Source organism: Pseudopipra pipra, chromosome 20 (assembly GCF_036250125.1).
Source record: "Pseudopipra pipra isolate bDixPip1 chromosome 20, bDixPip1.hap1, whole genome shotgun sequence".
In the NCBI taxonomy this organism is placed as follows: domain Eukaryota; kingdom Metazoa; phylum Chordata; class Aves; order Passeriformes; family Pipridae; genus Pseudopipra; species Pseudopipra pipra.
Window position 1 is genome coordinate 9,562,353 of NC_087568.1, and position 13,656 is coordinate 9,576,008.

The 13,656-nt window shown below is 50.3% G+C and overlaps 1 protein-coding gene across 11 annotated transcripts in view; it reads right to left on the reverse strand.

The window, feature by feature from the left end:
• Window positions 1-13,656, reverse strand: part of LOC135425159 (histone-lysine N-methyltransferase EHMT1-like) — a 130,187-nt gene that overhangs the window by 55,241 nt on the left and 61,290 nt on the right. For 9 of the 11 annotated variants that reach the window (XM_064677149.1, XM_064677152.1, XM_064677151.1 and 6 more), the window contains 2 exons: window positions 4,539-5,095; window positions 1,919-1,960 (listed from right to left, as the gene is read on the reverse strand). In XM_064677149.1, coding sequence (XP_064533219.1) covers window positions 1,919-1,960; window positions 4,539-5,095 — 599 coding nt within the window. The remainder of the gene's footprint in view (window positions 1-1,918; window positions 1,961-4,538; window positions 5,096-13,656) is intronic. The other 2 variants (XM_064677147.1, XM_064677142.1) reach the window with 1 other exon arrangement.

Genomic DNA, 13,656 nt, shown 5'->3' on the forward strand with positions numbered 1-13,656 from the left:
TGGGTTTCTGAAGTGTAGATGTTCCTACAAACCTGCATTTAATGGATTTCTGAACCACAGTATTCAGAGGTGTGGGCTCTCATGCCTGTGCCCTCCTGGATGGAGCAGCTCCAGGGGAAGGGACTGTCACAAACCAGTCAACATGAAACAGGGGAGCTCAGACCAGATGTGACAACAAGGCTCCTGACAGAAATAGATCTGCTGGGGGTTAGGACAGTTATTTCTGTGGGCTGTGGTCGGCACTGGGGCAGCACCAGCACAATCAGTTAAATGCAAAATTTAATGTACTGCACAGCACACCTTCACCTCCCAACCCCCTCTGCAGGAACCCCTCTGTGTGAGCAGTAAAATGGCATCCTGTGGCCTTGTCACTCCTGAACATTTCCCATCAGGGAAGAGGTTGAAGGGTCTGGAGGAGCCCTACAAGTTGTGGCTGAGGGCACTGGGTTTGTTCACCTGGAGGACACTGAGGTCAGACCTCACCAGGGTCTGCAGCTCCTCCCGAGGGGCAGCTCCAATCTCTGCTCTGTGAGCAGTGACAGCACCCAGGGAATGGCTGGAGCTGTGCCAGGGCAGGGTCAGGTTGGATCTCAGCAAAAGGTTCTTCCCCCAGAGGGTGGTTGGCACTGCCCAGGCTCCCCAGGGCAGTGGGCACAGCCCCAAGGCTGCCAGAGCTCCAGGAGGGTTTGGACAAAGCTCTGAGGGACAGGGTGGGATTGTTGGGGTGTCTGTGCAGGGCCAGGAGTTGGACTGGATGGTCCTTGTGGGCCCTTCCAGCTCAGGATATTCTGTGATATTTAACTGTGGCCAAGCTCTCACACATGAACTTCACACTTTCAGTCTGCCCATGAACACCCAGATACCCTCTGGAGAGATTCCTTGCTGGACCTTCTGGGTTCACCCAGGCTGGCAGAGCCCCTGCCATCAGCCAAGAGCTCTGTTTCACTGCACCCTCTGCTTTTTATTTACTCCCCCTCCAAGGAAACAACATTCCCATCCTCATCCCCATTAGGCCCTGCACTTTTATTTTAAATTCTCTGCATATTGGAGGCTCTGAGCTTGCTGAGCAACCCCAGACACCTGCAGTCCTCCAGTTGCCACCTGCCTGGCCCCAGGAGATGGAACACAAGGTGTTCTTAGGTTAGAGCTCCCACAGAGCTGGGCACTGACATGGAATATCCAGCCCTGTGTGCACACAGAGAGCAGGCATTACCAGCTCTGGGATCAGATACTCAGTGGCAATGCTGCTTGAAGGTATAGTTTGATGAATATTGGTAGAAACACCAGCATAAGCAAAGCATCTCCTACATTAAGTTCCTCCTCCCTGCCCAGGGTTTGTCTTCCCCAGGTTAAACTGGGCTCACAGTGTGAATCAGGCCAAAATGCTCATTTAACAAATTTTTGCACTATTCCTTCTGACAGTTCAGTTCCCCCATCCCAGTCCCCTGCACAGCATAAAAAATACCACCACAAACACACACCTCAAACTCCTGCCTCGTGGTCACCGAGCCATGGAAACAGAGCTCGGGGTTCCCCATTGAGCCACCTGCTCCTCCTGTCACCAAAGAGAACTCTGGGATGCTTTCAGTACCTTTATCAGCCTTTATGCCTCATGTTTTAATGATGTTAAGCTCAGAAATTGGAGTTTCCAAGCAGGAGATGCCTTCTCCAAGCACAGGACACACACACACACACACATACACAGAGAGAGTTGCCTTTCAGTCTGGTCTGGAAACTTTTGGGTTCTTAAGGGGATTGTAAATGGATTAGCAACAAAAGAGAGATTCTTCTGAAAGGTACAACACTTGTGTTACTGCTCTACTCAAAAGTGGAGCAGAAATGATGCTGCCAACAACTCTTCTGAGGTCTCTGTTCAAAAACCACCTTAACATGCGACAACATCAATTAAAAGTGTCACCTGTTTCAGATTCAGCTTCGATCCCAATTCAGGAAGCAACTCCTAAACAGAGAAAAAGCTGGTTAAACTGGTGAGAAAATTCTTTTCTTCCTTTCAGAGACCAATTCACACGTGCAGGAAAAGGCTACCAAGGTCCCCTGGCAGCTACTGGATTACAGAAAACAATTTTTTGGCCCCAGTGGGTTTCTGCAGGAGCCAGGGGGAACAAATGCTTACACTTTGCAGGCAACAAAATACCTTCCTCCCTTCCTTCTCCCAGGCAACACAGCTCTGCAAGAACAGTCCTACCAAGAAAACAACAATGCTCTAAGAAATATTAGCAAAGAAGACCACTGTGTCCTGTAACATCAGCTTCTGGGTGATTTCCACAATTTATTTCCTGGGATACAGCACCTGGTTTCATGGTGTTTTTTGAAGGGGAAAAGGTGTGAACGTGGAAAAAGCTCCTGCACTGCTGGGCCGAGGAGCCTCTTCTGAGCAGCTCAACAAAGAAATAATCAGGGCAGAAAAATGACAACGAGCAAGGACTCTGCTCCTTCAAAGAAAATAGCATGTAAATTCTAAAGACAATGGGGAAAAATTAGGTAGCAATTATCAGGAAGGCTGAACACAACAGATGTTTTATTGTCTTGCAGTACTGAGATCAAATCTTGGGTTCATGTTCAACTGCAGAGGCTTGAGCAGAGAACATGGGAACAGCCTCTTCTCACCACCCTTCCTGGGAATGTTGCTTCTCTCCCTATTTTAAGCCCCAGGCAAATGGCCAGAGGAGCTGAGGACTGGCTGTGTACTTTCCAGAGCAGCCCAACAAGTACAGACTTTGGTTTTTGAAGCCACTTTTATGGTGTGAGCAAATAAGGATCACCAGCACCGTCCCTGAGAGTGCTGTCCCAGCTCTCCAAGTGCTCCCAAACTCCACACACCATTTCCTAGAGACAGACCTTAAAGCCCAAGGGTTGAATATAAATATTCTTCTGATGTATCATAAAATATGAATGAGGAAAACACTCCCTCCTAACGCAGCAGAGACTAGACTTTTAAAAGGGAATTGCCCCTTTCAACCGCTCGGCCCCACGGGATCACTCCCTGTGGAATTCCACCAGGGTCTGAGGGTTTTCCCGGCCTACTTTCAGTGTACAACAGGCTGCTGGAGGAAAGCTGAGAGGGAATTTGGGCTGCAAAGCCTTCTTTGGGTAAGAGACAGCCTGATGGGAGGCGTTCATCCGGCTGCACTGGGGCACCTGGGCTCCCCCTGCCCAAAACACAGCGGGCTCACAGAGCAGAGAACTCCAAAGCAACCAGGGCAAGACAGAGGGGAAATGAGTGCTTTGGGAGACTGGTTGGGAAATCATGGCAGGCAGGTAGGAGCAGTTCCTGCCCTGCTATAAAGGCTGGGTGCCCACAGGTTTGTTATCTTGCTGTGCTCTTTGGACTCCCACCTGCTCCCAAGGCACAGGTGCCACCGGCACCTTTCCCCATCTGAGGCTGGCAAGGTGCCACCCCTCCCTTTTCCTTTTCCCTCTCTCTTGCCCTGCTCCAGATCACAGCAACCCACAGCTCTGAGCCCTTCACATCTCAGTGCTGCTGTGCTGCCACACGTGGGGGACACGTGAGGATCACTCTGGGTTTGCTGGATGGTGTCAGTGACCCGTCACACCCACCCCTGAGAAGCTGCAGCAGCTTCCACGCCTTCCTGGGAGTCACTCCCATTGCCAAGCAGGGTTGGCAATCCCTTCCTTGACCTAAAAGGCTGGTCTCCCTCCACCATCAGCACAGCAAGAGGATCCAGTTCTCTGTAGTTAAATATAAAGCAGCACAGGGATGAAGACCAACAGCTTGTAGTGGAGACTTGCCTGCTCCAGGATCTATTCCCTATCCCTTGCAAAGAACCAAAAAACTAACTAAAAGACCCAAACTTGTCTCATGGCAAAGAAAGGCCCATTTCTTCTCCCCACTGTAACATGAACACACCAAATGACATCTCCTTTTGCCTCCTAACAAAAAAGGCAGAGCTCTGTTTTGTGAAGTGGTGGTAAATCCAACCTGAGGATTCTGGAGTGAACATTTCCTCACAAGCTGCATTTCTGCAGGCAACAGAGAGGGAAAACATCATCTGGTTTAGCCCATAATGATTCCTACAGCAATGCAATCAAGCTGCCTAACAGATCAGCCTCTTGACAGCCTCCAAGCTTAGGAGAAGCCTCAAGTTTACATGCTATGCTTAATTTCCTTTGGGTCGACCTTAGAAGAAATCTAATTTGTTTCACAGGCTGCTCTGGATGTCAGCAGACAACAAGCAACAGAGCCATGAGGGAGAGGCCATTTAGTGTCCCACATAGATCTGCTGGAGAAGGCAATCGATCAATTATATATTTAGAAACACATTGGGGACGGGAGCTGATGGTGGCAATGTGACTATATTTTGGTCTCTCTGTCTGTCTGTGGGAAGAGAACAATAAAAATAAATATATTAATAATATATATATTTTTAAAAAAATTGAAAAAATAAATCCATCCAGTGGGCCACCTCTGAATTACACATTCCCATGCAGGCAGGATTCCCTCACACACCCAGGGAAAGCCAAGAGCAACCCGAGGCAGTGCTGGGCAGATACATTACCAGGCTGGGGGTGGGTTTAGGCATTGTCTTCCGTGCTCTGTGGACCTTGACTTCAGCATTAGCAGCAGGGCCTTTTTTAGCATCCATGTCCTTACTGCCCTCCCCGAGCTTGCTTGGCATCGTGGCTTGGAGCTGGGAAAAGGGGCCCACAGTCCTGCCCTTGCCTGCTCCTCCAGGCAGGGTTTTTGCAGCATGGCCGGTGAGGGAAGCAAAGGTGCTGGTAGTCCTTAGGGGCTGCTCCTGTGCCATCTGCTTGGTCAGGATATACCCATTGCTCCCTGTGACAGAAGTCTGTGTGAAGTCATTTGCTTTCAGGTGGTTTTGCTTCCCAGTCTCTCCGTCCCGCTCCGAAATGCCGTTCTCTGCTATCCTATTTAATTTAGTCCCAGAGTCCTGCTGGCTCACTTTCGTGTTGTCCTGAGTGTTTTTGGCTGGGTTTGGGTGCCCTCCAGCCTCGCTGTGCTCACAGGAACCGTTGGTTTCACCGTCTACTGCCATTTTTGGTTCCCCCACTTGCTTCTCCGTAGCGCTTTCATCTGCAGCCATGGCATTAAACCCTGGAGGAAGAGGGAGGAGAGGGAGGGAGAGAGGAGAAAAGGGTCACAAGTGGTATCAAAGCTCCAAAGGGAAGCTACAGCTACTTACAGTGGCTAACGAGGAGCAACCCTCTCCTCCAGAAACTGCTCGACACGTATCACAGAACCACAGAATGGGTAAGGCTGGAAAAGACCTCCAGGATCATCCAACCTCACACCAAACATCACCACGTCAACTAAACCACAGTCCTCTTATGCTGCTCACTCACCCACCCACCCAGCTCACCTGGATGCCCACGGGGTGACATTTGGGGTGGGTGGCTCAGGTGACAGCAGTGCACTCATCCTCACTGGCCTCAGCTGCAGATGTGGCCATTTATTCCCAACCATGGCAAACATTCCCTTTGCCTTTCCCAGTAACTCCATTTACTGGACTGTATGCCAGCACCTCTCCTGGCAAACAAAATGCTGCCCAGTCTTGCACCTGGATCTCTGGCAAAGCCCTTCCCAAGGCCAGGCTGACCCAGGAGAGCTGTGCTGGGAGGGCTGTGTTGGTGGCACAGACATGGTAGAGCTGTATGGCTGAGTTTTGGTGGCACTGACACAGCTCAGCAGCCAAACCTACATCAGGGCTCTGCTGCTACAGGAGACATCACAAGGAACAGCTCCCTGGCAATCCCAGCTCTCCTGGGGATGTTGTCTACTGGAGTCTGGCTCTTTACCTGGGACAAAGCAGGACAGAATTCATGGTGTCATTTCAGAGGTAACAGCCAGAGCAAACACATGGGTGAAGCATGTTAAATGCAATTCTAGGCTAAAATAATTATATGATTCAAATGCAGCAAGATTTTTGCAGCCTGACTTAGAGTTAACACACAGCTAAAACATCAATACCCATGTGAAACCTTTCCAAACATTTCCCTGCTCCCCCATCAGTGAATTTTTCCCATCAGAGATTTCAGACCCAAGCTGAAAAAAATCTGAGTATGAATTCCATGTACTTGCAGGGGAGTTTGTGACATGACCAACCAGCAGCTCCCCAGGAAACCAGGAGTGGTAACAATTCACTGGCATGATCAGTAAAACGATTCCATCAACCTGCTGTTAGGGATTCCTTGGCTTGCTTTCCTTCCAGAGGCCAGAATTATGAGGAGCAACACAAGAACCAGGGAGAGCTGTGTCTGAGTGGGCTGTCAGGGCAGGGGGGATTGAGTCACAACCAGCTCCCATCAAAGCAGTTCTCACCTACAGTATCAGAAGAGCCTGGAGTCACACTGGAGGACAACTCTGCAAGCCAGACCAGCTCCCTGGGTATCAGCATCTCATTTCCCACTGCTCTTGAAGCCCAAACACTCAAGGAAAACAACATTATGAATCACAGAATCATTAAGGTTGGAAAAGACTTCCAAGATAATCGAGTCCAACCTTTGACCAACCCCCACCCAGAGCACTGAGTGCCACGTCCTTGGACACCTCCAGGGCTGGGGACTCCACCACCTCCCTGGGCAGCCCCTTCCAGTGCCTGACCACTCTTTCAGCAAAGAAATTCCTCCTGATGTCCAACCTGACCCTCCCCTGGCACAGCTGGAGGCCGTTTCCTCTCCTCCTGTCCCTTGTTCCCTGGGAGCAGAGCCCGACCCCCCCCGGCTCCCCCCTCCTGTCAGGGAGTTGCAGAGCCAGAAGGTCCCCCCTGAGCCTCCTTTTCTCCAGGCTGAGCCCCCCCAGCACCCCCAGCTGCTCCTCATATGACTTACAAATGCCTCTTCCGACGTGGCACAAACCCCATGCCAGCAGTGACTGAGGGCTCTCCCAGCAGGAGACACCAAAACACCCGGTTTGGTAATGGGAAAACAGGAGTTGCTGCCCCAGCCCTCACCTCCACCTGCTGCCTCTCACACCACCCAGACCCTTCAGAGGACAGAAGAGGCACAAGGGGTTGGTTTTGGCAGGAACAACTCTGGGAGAAGATAAAGTGCTACTTCATTCACCATTTTATTTAACTCTTTGAAAAGCTTTGGGCAGAGGGAGCCACAACTGTGCCCTTATTCTTTCAACCCTTGCTTCTCTTTCTGCATTTGGTGCCTTTAAAAGACCATGTTGTGGCCATTTAAGCAACTATTGCAGCAAAGTCAGTGCCAGGGGAAAAAAAAAACAACAAAACAACAAAAAATGAGCTCCCTAACCACAGCTGGAAGTCAAATTTAGGCACCTGGCTGAATGAAGCCTTCAATATTTGTTGATTTAAACACTGTGCTCTCCCACCAGAGCAGTCAAATAACTTCAGTGGCTGACTATTAGATAAACTGAATAAGCAGAGGGCAAGAATTGCTCTGCCTGCCACAAAGGCAACCAAAACAAGGTAAATTGGAGCACTGCCCTGGGGAAAGAAAGCATCACAGAATTTACCAAAAATCCATGGAGCTAAAATTAAAATCCCACATACAGTTTCCTACACACACACACTCTTATTAAGTGTGTAAAATGTGGTCTGATTTGACTGTGGAAGTGGCATCAATCCCCTACAAACAGGCACCAGCCTTCCAAATCCCTATGACCAGAGATATGACAGAGCAAAGATATGGAATTTCACATTCCCTGAAGTTGCACAGAACTGGAGAACTTGAGGGCAGCTGCCATGGGTGTGGTTTGGATTTAACAGGGTTTGGCACCCGCTCTCCCTGGGCAAGGCCAGATCCTACAGCCCAGCTCCAGCCCTGGACACCAGCACTGCCACCACTGCCTGGAGGGGATTGTCCTGCTCTGCTCTGCCCTGGGGCAGCCTCACCTGGAATGCTGGGGCAGTTTGGGGGGACACAATGGAAGGAAGATATTGAGCCATTAGAGAGTGTCCAAAGGAGGCAACGAGGATGGGGAAGGGCCTTGATTTGAAGCCATGTGAGGACACTGAGGGCACTTGGGGTGTTCAGCTGGAGAAGAGGAGACTGAGGGGAGAGCTCATGGCAGTTCCAGCTTCCTGGGGAGGGGCAGAGGAGGGGCAGGGACTGAGCTCTGCTCTGGGGGGACCAGGGACAGCACCCAGGGAATGGCTGGAGCTGTGTCAGGGCAGGGTCAGGTTGGATCTCAGCAAAAGGTTCTTCCCCCAGAGGGTGGTTGGCACTGACCAGGCTCCCCAGGGCAGTGGGCACAGCCCCAAGGCTGCCAGAGCTCCAGGAGGGTTTGGATGATCCTCTGGGGCACAGGGTGTGACCCTTGGGGATGGGCCTGTGCAGGGCCAGGAGTTGAACTCGATGGTCCTTGTGGGTCCTTCCAACTCAGCACATTCTGTGATTCTGTGACCAAGTGGGATGCAGCAAGAGGTGCCAGGATTTGGTGCCTAAAGGACACACATCCACAAGAGAAAAGCTGTTATGGGAACTGCCATCAACACTCCTTGGCTGGAAGAGTCAGCAGAGGCCAAGGACTGAATGGGAACAGAGAGCACATCCCCCTCCAGCCTCCACCAAGTCTGAGACACCACTGGCAGAACCCTCCCTTTGTCTGGGGAAAGAGCACCTCCATTCTCCCACAGCACTAAAACAAACCCATGGCTAGGTTGGAATAGCATTGTTTCCCAGAAACCAGGCTCCTGCAAGAAGCAGCACAGCCTCCTCATCCCAGGGCCTGACCTGAGCACTGAATTAAAGAGCTCCCCGTGAAGAACCAGGTCACGCCAGGAGCTGCATCGCTTAATACGATGGGATAACTCTGGTTTTCCCAGCCAAAGCACCTGGTCTGGTACCAGGAAAACAGGAGTTGCCATCCCAGGCTAAGGTACTGCCCCAGTGCCTCTCACTGGGAGCTCCATGTGCTGCATCCTTGGGTGACAGGACACGTCTGTGGGTGTGAGCACGTCCAGCAAGGCTCGGGTACAGCAAGTGCCCAGGTACAAGCACTGCTGAATAGGCACAATTCCACACATATTTACACCCTTGCTGAACTCTGCCTCACAGACAGCAATGGGAACAGGAACCAGAGCCAGCAGGAACCTCACAAGAAGAATACTGAATACAACAGCCCTAAGAAGCTCTTCAGCAGCACCAGACACCTAAAGAAACACTTCTTCCTGATGTGACCTTTTAATCTCCCCTTTTTCATTCCCAAAGAAAAAGTTTCAACTGAAAACCTGCTAAAATCTTCATTTCAAACACACCTCGTGGCTGTGAGTTCTCTTGAAAATGCTGTTCAGCAGCTTCTTTGTCCTTGTGCAAGTGAATTATAAAACTAAAGCTGGTATTTCTCTAAAACTTTACAGCTTGACAGCATTCATCCCTTCTAAGTAGGCCAAAACAAGGTTTTCTCCACATTCAGTTTTCTCTCCAACTCGCTCACTGCTCATTAATCTACAACCATCCTTCCCTTAATCAAAAAGAAATGAAAGTAGAAGGTTCTAGCCCATGTCCCTGAAGTGTAAACTCCTTTACTAGAACCACTCCAGTTTTTTCAGAGCTCTTTATGCATCCCCTACACCATTTGCTGCAGGAGAAGCTTCTCCCATGGACCTCAACCCTGCCTGGATCCCCATCCAAGCATTTGGGATTAGTTAAAATCCAGGAACATGTAGAAAGGGTAACATGCCCAGAGGTTTATTTTCCGTTCTGGTGCCCATTCTCTGGTGTCTGAAGTTGCCACCAAGTTGACACAAACTTCTGTAAAATCATATCCTTTAGTAACACATCTTAGTAACAGAGGGGATTTCAGACTCAGGAAGTTGGGCAGATCCATTATCCCTGTGAGTCCACGTGGCAAGGAATAATCAGTAATACATTTTAATCCCTTCTCTGAATTCACAACTCCCTGAGAGCACTGCAGAGAGCTCCCAGCCCTCCCCAGGCTCAAGCAGAAGGGTCAGGCTTAAGTTTTCTTCTCCATGTCACAGTCATTCAAAATTGAATTAAAATTCCCATGCAGAGAACAGAATCTGATTAAAATAGGGGAGAAGATAAGACAGGGTGAGACCACCCCACCTAATTTTAGTGGCTAAAAGGCATCTCAGCCTCCAGGGTGTCCCTAAAGCCACCACTGCAGCCAAAGGAGAGAAGCCAACAGCTCAAAAGCAGCACAGGCTGACTTTAGACATCTTTGGATAAACTAATCCCTGCCTGGGCCATGCCTAACCTGCCTGCTACCATGTCTAAGCAGAAATGAGCTGGACTACTTCCGAATTAGAATGATAACCTCAAAAATCCCCCCTAAATTAGGCAAGATTAATCCCAGCTCTGCTCTCCCAGCCCAGACACCGGTTCCCCTCTGCTGTCTTTGCTTGGATTTCCAGGCCTCCCAGCAGAGCCAGACCTGGCTCCAGCCCTGCCCTGGAGCTTGCCAGAGCTTGGTCCAGCCTGCCAAAGCCTGTCCTTGGGCAGAGCCTGTCTAACAGATGTGTTACTGTCCCCACAGCCGTCCCAGCCACAGCCAAAGGGGCCGAATCGCCTCTGCGGGGACCCGAGGGAACAAACACCCACCAGAGCTTCCCATCTGCAGGAGGCCAGGTATCAACTCAAAACTCTCTATTACTTCGACAATGCTCTGAAAAAAAAAATGAAGACTTAAAAAGATTTTTAAAATTCAGATTTCGCTGCTCAGCGAGACAAAATAGGAAAAACACACAAGCTTTAGGAGCCCTCACACTCCAGGCCAAACTGCAATTCCCACTTGGTCTGAGGGGAAAAAAGGATGAAAAAGAAAAAGAAAGAAAGGGAAAAAATCATCTTACAAGTGAATGATCTGGAAGTTTTACTAAACATCTTGCTGCTGAGAGTGGTAGAGGCAAGACACCCCATTGCCCATGGATTTTCCATGCATTTCCAGAGCCCCCAGCACAGGGCCCAAGGCAGAGCCACGAGGCTTCAGCTGCTGCAAGAGAAACATCTAAGCAGAGATAAAGCTCAAATGAACTCAGCTTAAAAGAACTAAGCAAAGACAGAGCTTAAAGGGAAAGGCCAGGCTTTGGAAGTGCAGCACAAGAACTGCATACTATTATATTTATATACACACATTTCACAGATGTTTTACCTTAAGCACTTTATCACAGATCATCTTTAAAACACCACAGATACCACAGTCTTTTATTCAATACCCAACTGTCCTGCTGGATAAACTTCTAAAAGTGAGAAATGCACCTGTTTGTAACCCCTGTGTTACAGCAGTTCCCTCCCCTCTTCCTGCCCAAAGTCATAAAAAAGAAAACTGCAAAGCAGAGAGAACCTGCCTCCAGAGGGATGAGGAGGTGGGGGCTGAAACCACACAGACAAGGGAGAAGTGGTGGCTGAGGCTCTGTGTCCACTGGAAAGGAAAGCACCCCCTCCATCACTGGAGGTTGGAGGGGCCCTGAGCAACCTGACCCAGTGAGGTCCCTGGGAGGGTGGGGAGGCCCTGGCACAGGTTGCCCAGAGAAGCTGTGGCTGCCCCTGGATCCCTGCAAGTGTCCAAGGCCAGGTTGGACGGGGCTTGGAGCAACCCTGGGATAGTGGAAGGTGTCCCTGCCCATGGCAGGGGTGGAACTGAATGAGCTTTAATATCCCTTTCAACCCAAACCAGTCTGGGATTCTGTGATGCTACGACTGAAGCCAAGAAGTGAAATATTTTGAAGCCAAGAAATGCAGAGGAATACATTTTCAGGCAAAGTTCCTCCCAGGGATGAGGTACTGATGGCTTCTTCTTCCCCCAATCCTTTTAAATTCCTGAAGATGGGTGATGTCCATCCAAGAGCCTGCCCTGTATTTCCAAACCACAGGTGTCACTTCTCCCAGGGCCCTGGAGCACTGTCACCCTGCAGTGGGGTCACACCAAGAGTCAAAACAGGAAGAGAAAAGTAAAAAAAAAAGAAAAAGGAAGAACCAGCTGCTTCTGTGAGTGCTCAATATTGGGATTACACAGGCTGGGTTAATGGGATTTGGCACCTGGCTGCTGGGGACTCACAGAATCACAGACTAGCTGGGGTTGGAAGGGACCTCTGGAGAGTATCCAGTCCAACCCCCTGCCCAGGCAGGGTCACCTGGAGCAGGTGACACAGGAACACATCCAGGTGGGTTTGGGATGTCTCCAGAGAGGGAGACTCCATGACCTCCTTGGGCAGCTCTTCCAGGGCTCTGCCACCCTCCATGGAAAGTAGTTCTTCCTCATGTCGAGGTAAAACTTCTTGTGTTTTAGTTTGTGGCCATCGCTCCTTGTCCTGTCACTGGGCACTGCTGAAGGGTCTGGCACCGTCCTCTGGGCACCTCTTGGAGATACTTGATAGACTCACAGACTGGTTTGGGTTGGAAGGGACCTTAAAGACCATCTCATTCCACCCTCCTGCCATGGGCAGGGACACCTTCCACTAGCCCAGGTTGCTCCAAGCCCCGTCCAACCTGGCCTTGGACACTCCCAGGAATGGGGCAGCCACAGCTTCTCTGGGCAACCTGTGCCAGGGCCTATTTATTATTTTCCAGTGCATATTTATATAGATTGATGAGATCTCCTCTCAATCTTCTCTTCTCCACACTAACCAGGCCCAGCTCCCTCAGTTTATCCTCCTCAGAGAGATGCTCCAGACCCCTGATCATCTTTGTGGCCTCTGCTGGGCCCTCTCCAATAGCTCCTTGTCTTTCTTGAACTGTGGAGACCAGAAGTGGACACAACGCTCCAGATGTGGCTTCACTAGGGCCAAGCAGAGGGGCAGGATCACCTCCCTCAACCTGCAGGCCCCACACTTCCCAGTGTCCCCAGGACTGCCCCTCCTGGTCCCAAGGACACACTTTTAATGTTAACAGTTCAACAGTTAAACTGGTTCAACAATTTAATGACCTAGAACATGTTAACAAGCTCCATGAAATTCATCCCTCCCTTTGCCACGGGATCAGGGCTGTGGTGTCACAGCTGTGCCACAGGGATGCTCCTGCTCTGTCAGGCTCCAATTGCATTTCCTCTCTCTGCCACGGGCACATCCCTCCTGGAGCCAGGGTCCCAAACTCAGGGAGTGCCTGGGAGCACAGCTGGATGAACATCTGAAATACCTGAAGCATCCCTTTGCTCTGCCTGCTCTCCTGTTGTCAGTCCCAGCAGGGGATCCCTGTGCCAAGCACATGGAGGGGAGGAGATCACTCCTGCCCTCCTTTAAAGCTGCCATCCCAGCACTGGGAATGCAGAGGCTGCAGCTGCTTAGTGGAAGCAGCACTTCCAGCACTCACAGGCAGCTTCCTACCTGCAATAAGAGGGAGAAAAACTAAAAAAAAGGGGGGGGGGAAGGCTTCTCTGGGAATTTAAACCCCTGACACTCTCTCAAAGCAGTCTGGAGTTTATCTGAGAGCAGTGACTGTGCAGGTCTCACCCAGCACTGTTGCAGAGCAGCTGCCTCAAGTGAAGGCTCAGAAATGCTGGGGCTAATTGAGAACTTCATTCCCAACTCCCATTCCTGCTTTTGGGCCACTGCTTTAGTGGAACTTTCCATCCCTGGGGTTGGGGAATCAGGAAAGGAGGGATTTGCCTTGAAAGGTCAAGGGAGACACAGCACAGAGTTCAGAGTGATGTACATGAGGAGAACTGAAATCACTTGAAACTCTTGCAAAGAAACCACTTTTTAATAGTTTCACTCTGAGTCAGGCTAA